Source organism: Gastrolobium bilobum, unplaced genomic scaffold, assembly GCF_033153095.1.
Source record: "Gastrolobium bilobum isolate Gb01-03AN ecotype WA unplaced genomic scaffold, APGP_CSIRO_Gbil_v1 utg14547, whole genome shotgun sequence".
Lineage (NCBI taxonomy): Eukaryota > Viridiplantae > Streptophyta > Magnoliopsida > Fabales > Fabaceae > Gastrolobium > Gastrolobium bilobum.
In genome coordinates, this window is record NW_026897137.1 from 19,609 (window position 1) to 24,497 (window position 4,889).

Sequence of the window (4,889 nt, forward strand, 5' to 3'; positions counted from 1 at the left end):
TTAGAATCCTAATCCCTTAGAAATCCTTTTTCAAGTTAATCTTTTAACCCAGTGAATTTTCCACATTTGCAGTTCATGTAGCCTATTCCTAGTGCATACATGAACTGTTATTTTACCCTTGTCAGGAACTAGAATCCCAATATTCCTATTGAAAACTCTAACCCTCGCAATCCTAATAGAGTGATCAATTCTAAAGAATTAGAAGATGAAGAACAGGATAAAATAAATCAATTGAAATAATTAAATATAAATTTAACCAAACTACAAGGGGTTCACATCAAGGGTTGTGACCCTTACTACAATATTAAAAGACTAGCCAGACATATTCATGTCTGACAATTCTAAGAATTGAAAAGAATTCATAAAATAAAATAATAAAACCAGAAAAATGGAGAAGAAGCTTGCTCTGTGTTTTGCCTCCGTGCAAAAGTGTTTTTCCTCTTGAGGTCTGAATCTCTATTTATAGAGTTTTTGACCTAGTGTAGAAATCTTGATTGAATCTTCATTTAAAACTTTCTTTTAATCTTCTGCTGATACTGATCAGATTTAATATTGAATTTTCGCACCTCCCACACTACTAGCGTCGTTCCCACGCTGTGAGCGTGAGAGTTTTGTTCACAATACTAGAGCACCACGCTGCAAGCGTGGATTTATGGAAAGTCTGGCGCTACTAGCGTCAGTCCCACGCTAGTAGCGTGGTAGTTTCTGCGTGAAAATCTCCTTTCAAGCTATCAGCGTCATTCCCACGCTCTCAGCGTGGGCTTCAGTTTTTGCATTTTCTTTTTTAGCTCCAGTTTGTTTGTTTTTCCTACAAAATCAACACAAAATCAGTTGTGCAATCTCTGATTGAGATTTTAACAGATCAACAGTCATTATTGCCTTTTTGCTTAAGATTTAATCCATATTCTTTCTCTTTTTGGCTTAGATTTACCCATATGCTGAATGCATATCACTAACCATGCAGCTTTCAAGTATCTTCTTACCACAAAAGAAGCAAAGCCAAGATTGATAAGATGGATACTACTGCTGCAATAATTCAATCTGGAGATCAAAGAAAGGAAAGGATGCGAAAACCAAATTTCAGATCACCTATCCAGATTAGAACACATTGGAGTAGGACTACCAATCAAGGAAACGTTCCCTGAAGAACAATTGTTTGTCATCAATCACACAGAAGCGGACGTTCCTTGGTTTGCTGATATAGCCAACTCCCTTGCAACAGGACTGGAACCATATGAAGCAAACAGGATGCAGAAGAAGAAATTTTTTCATGATTGCAGGAACTATCTCTGGGATGAACCATTATTATTCAAAAGATGCGTAGATCATATGATAAGGAGATATGTTCCAGAAGAGGAACAACCCCAAATCCTTCTACACTGTCATTCATCCCCATACGGAAGCCATTTGGGTGGAATAAGGACTGCATCCAAGGTTCTTCAATCAGGTTTTTACTGGCCTTTCCTTTTTAAAGACGCACTTCAATATGCTAAACAATGTGATAAATGTCAAAGGGAAGGTAACTTAACCAAACAAAATGAAATGCCCCTTAATCCCATTTTAGAAGTTGAATTATTTGATGTTTGAGGCATTGATTTTATGGGACCTTTTCCTCCTTCTTGTGGGAACAAATTCATATTAATGGTTGTTGATTATGTAAACAAGTGGGTGGAAGCGGTAGCTTTACCCACTAATGATGCTAAGGTGGTTATAAAATTTCTAAAGAAAAACATTTTAACCAAATATGGGACCCCTCGTTGTCTCATCAGCGATGATGGGAAACATTTCATTAACCGCCAACTTGAGAGATTGTTGGAAAAATATGGAGTTAAACACAAGGTTGCAACCCCATATCATCCACAGACCAGTGGTCTCATTAAAGTCTCTAACCGAGAGGTTAAGAGGATTTTGGAGAAGGTAGTCTACCCTTCTCGAAGAGACTGGTCTCTCAAGTTAGATGAAGCATTATGGGCTTACAGAACACCCTTTGAATGTTCCCCATATATAATAATATTTGGCAAAGCATGCCACCTTCCTCTCGAACTAGAACACAAAGCGTACTGGGCAGTTTATGCTCTCAACACGGATGAGAAGGCAGCAGGAGAAAAGAGACTGCTACAACTTGAAGAGTTAGAAGAATTCAGAGGGAACACGTATGAGAATCAAAAGTTATAAAAAGAAAAAATGAAGAAGTGGCACGATAAAAGGATCAGGAACATAGATCTAAAAATTGGCCAGAAAGTGTTGCTTTTCAATTCCAAACTCAGACTGTTCCCAGGAAAACTCAAATCAAGATGGACTGGGTCATACCAAATTATAAATGATGCAGGGAATGGAGCTTTTGAGATTCAAGGATCTGAACGTGGCCGTTCTTTCAAAGTTAATGGGCACAGGTTGAAGCTATACACTGATGAAACCTTCAATGAAAAAGAGGAGAGTATCCCTCTTTCTGAGTCCAGCTGAAAGGTAAGTACCATGTCTAGCTAAAGACATTAAACTAAGCGCTGACTGGGAGGCAACCCAGTGGATGCATTTGCTCTCTAACAAAAAGCAAAGTTTTGGGGTGGTTAACCTTAACCACATAGCTCCCAAATGGAGGGAACATTTGGTGTTCAACTCCAAAGTCCAAATAACATACGTTCCGTTCCAGGAACGTAGTTTTGGGGTGGTTCACTAACCACACAATCCCAAAAAAAAATATGCAAAATCTTTTTGTTCAAACTGCTTGGTACATACATTTTAGTTATAGTATTATGGTTGTACAATTTTGAATAGCCAATGACATGAAACACAAAGTCAATGATTAATCATTCTTATTCTTTCTTTGAATACTTGAAATAGGAAAAATGGAGAGAATTTAATCTTCAGATTTTTGTGGGATGCTGATCTGTGTGAACTAAAGCTGGTAAGGAACGAAAAAAAAGGCCAAACACTTACTAATGAGAGCGTTCCTGAGGTGTAACCACAACGAAACTTCTAAACTTGCCTTTATGTTGTGAGAACTACTGAAGAACAGATGGATTTCACTAACAAGGATCAACCAACCAAACACTCACTCCTTTCCATTCAAACAAACACTTCAATTCCATCAATAATCACCAACACATCACCAGTCAACCAAAAAGGGGCAAGGAACAGATCCAAAATGAACAAAAGGACAGAAGAAGGAAAACAAAGAATACGGGAACAGCCATTCAAAAGAATTCAGAAAAATATACCAGAAAACCTTCCTTCAAGGAAAGAAAAGGTACAAAAAGACAAGGTGTTCCCTCAACCAGGAAAAGTCCAGTTCAAAAGCACAGAAATGAACGTTTCGTGGCCCTATAAGTCTGAACACCATTCTTCCACACCCCCATAAACCTTCCTCTCAAAAGATCCTTGGAAGGGAAGACATCTGCACTTCATAGGAAAGCAGCAGAAAGGCAAGTTCTGAAGAATCACATCTAGGATCGGACAAAGAAACACCAAGCCCAGAGTGATAGTGAGACAGAAGATCAACAACCTTCACTTACCTTGGAACAAATTCTTTCTACTTGACAACTGTGGAAAGTACTTCATTTTTTTAATAGATTATGATTGCTCACTGGCACAAGTTTTTGATGTTGAGCTATTCTTTGAAATTGAGCAGCCTAAACCATTATTTCTGAGTTTTTTGAGGACAACCAACAGTTTAGTTTTGGGGTGTTTGATGGGACGTAAATTTGTTCCCATCTAAGCCCATTTTGATGGCAAAATACCATATGTTCCCTCATCTGATGAGCAACTTCAGCATGAAAATCACTTGTTTTACATCTTTGTGACAAAAACACAGTGGGGGAATGGATGATGACGAAACCCTTTGGAAAAAATATTAAAAGGGGAACGGATTGAGAGCATTTATTGCAACTGCTCCACTCATTTAATGCTTCTGATCACTTTGCAGAAAACTTTAAAATGAAGTTTCCGTAAAGCAGAGGCAGTGCATCAATTAAGCACGAAGAAACATGTACAGTAGGGAATAAAGAGTTATCATTGGCTGAGAAGAAGGCAAGACATGGGTGATTGCAAGAAATGGAAAATCTCAACAAAAATTGTCCCATCCAGCAAGTTGCAAGCTTCCAAACACTGTTGCCACCGCCCCGCCCATACAGTCAAGAAATCAACTCCAAGGAATTTTACAAGATTGTCACTCACTCTTCTGCCTATAAATAGGACGTCCCAAACACGAAGACATCATCGAATTTCGAAGGGAGCGAATTCCTTAAGGAGAGATCACTTAGTATTAGTTAGCTTGTAGTTTAATTTTGTATAGTTGTAGCTATAGTTAAGTGACAACACTTCTCCTTTATTCTGTAACATTCACTTGAGACTCCTCACGAGCATCCACCATCTTCTCCACTTTATATTTTGTTGTAATCTTTCTTGTTTCATTTCAATATAAGTGTTCTTTCTTTCCTTTCCACTCGTTATCTCTGAACTGAATCTCGGGTCTATGGGAGTTCAGTTTAGAATAATTATGTTTGAAGTAACAGCCATAGGCTAAACTATCTGTGGGAACAGATAAGCTGCAAATTTCTTAAAGAATTGATTTCAAAACTTTTGTACTGAAGCTTTTTGTATTTCTTTGGCTAAGTAAGTTATATTCATTATGTATCAATGGAAATTGAATACATACTGAGAAAGGAACTTCCTTAAGGAAGGGATTTCAGACGGCTTAGCCAGTGGGAGAAGGTAGTGTTTTGGCAACGACACTATTGGCCACCTTAGGAATAAGGGGCCACTTCGTCAATTTTAAGGTTCTGTACCAAGTATCTGTTGGAGTCAAGGGAGCCATAGGAATATGGAAACTTGTGAGCCATCTAGTCCATGAGCTAAGGAATCATAGTTAGCAGTTAAGAAACTGGGACAAA

At 38.1% G+C, this 4,889-nt stretch overlaps 1 protein-coding gene across 1 annotated transcript; it reads left to right on the top strand.

Moving 5' to 3' along the window:
- The first annotated feature begins 1,641 nt into the window (after positions 1-1,641).
- On the top strand, positions 1,642-2,463 carry LOC133304439 (uncharacterized). The gene is made up of 2 exons (XM_061504479.1): positions 1,642-2,153; positions 2,268-2,463. The coding sequence occupies exons 1-2, from the start codon at positions 1,642-1,644 to the stop codon at positions 2,461-2,463; spliced, it is 708 nt and encodes a 235-aa protein (XP_061360463.1).
- The last annotated feature ends 2,426 nt before the right edge of the window (positions 2,464-4,889 follow it).

Bases quoted from the DNA above. Each gene is read 5' to 3' on its own strand.
- LOC133304439 (XM_061504479.1), top strand. From the start codon at position 1,642: ATGGTTGTTGATTATGTAAACAAGTGGGTGGAAGCGGTAGCTTTACCC. The intron at 2,154-2,267 runs GTATGAGAATCA...TTCCAAACTCAG, and splicing joins GAAGAATTCAGAGGGAACAC to ACTGTTCCCAGGAAAACTCA.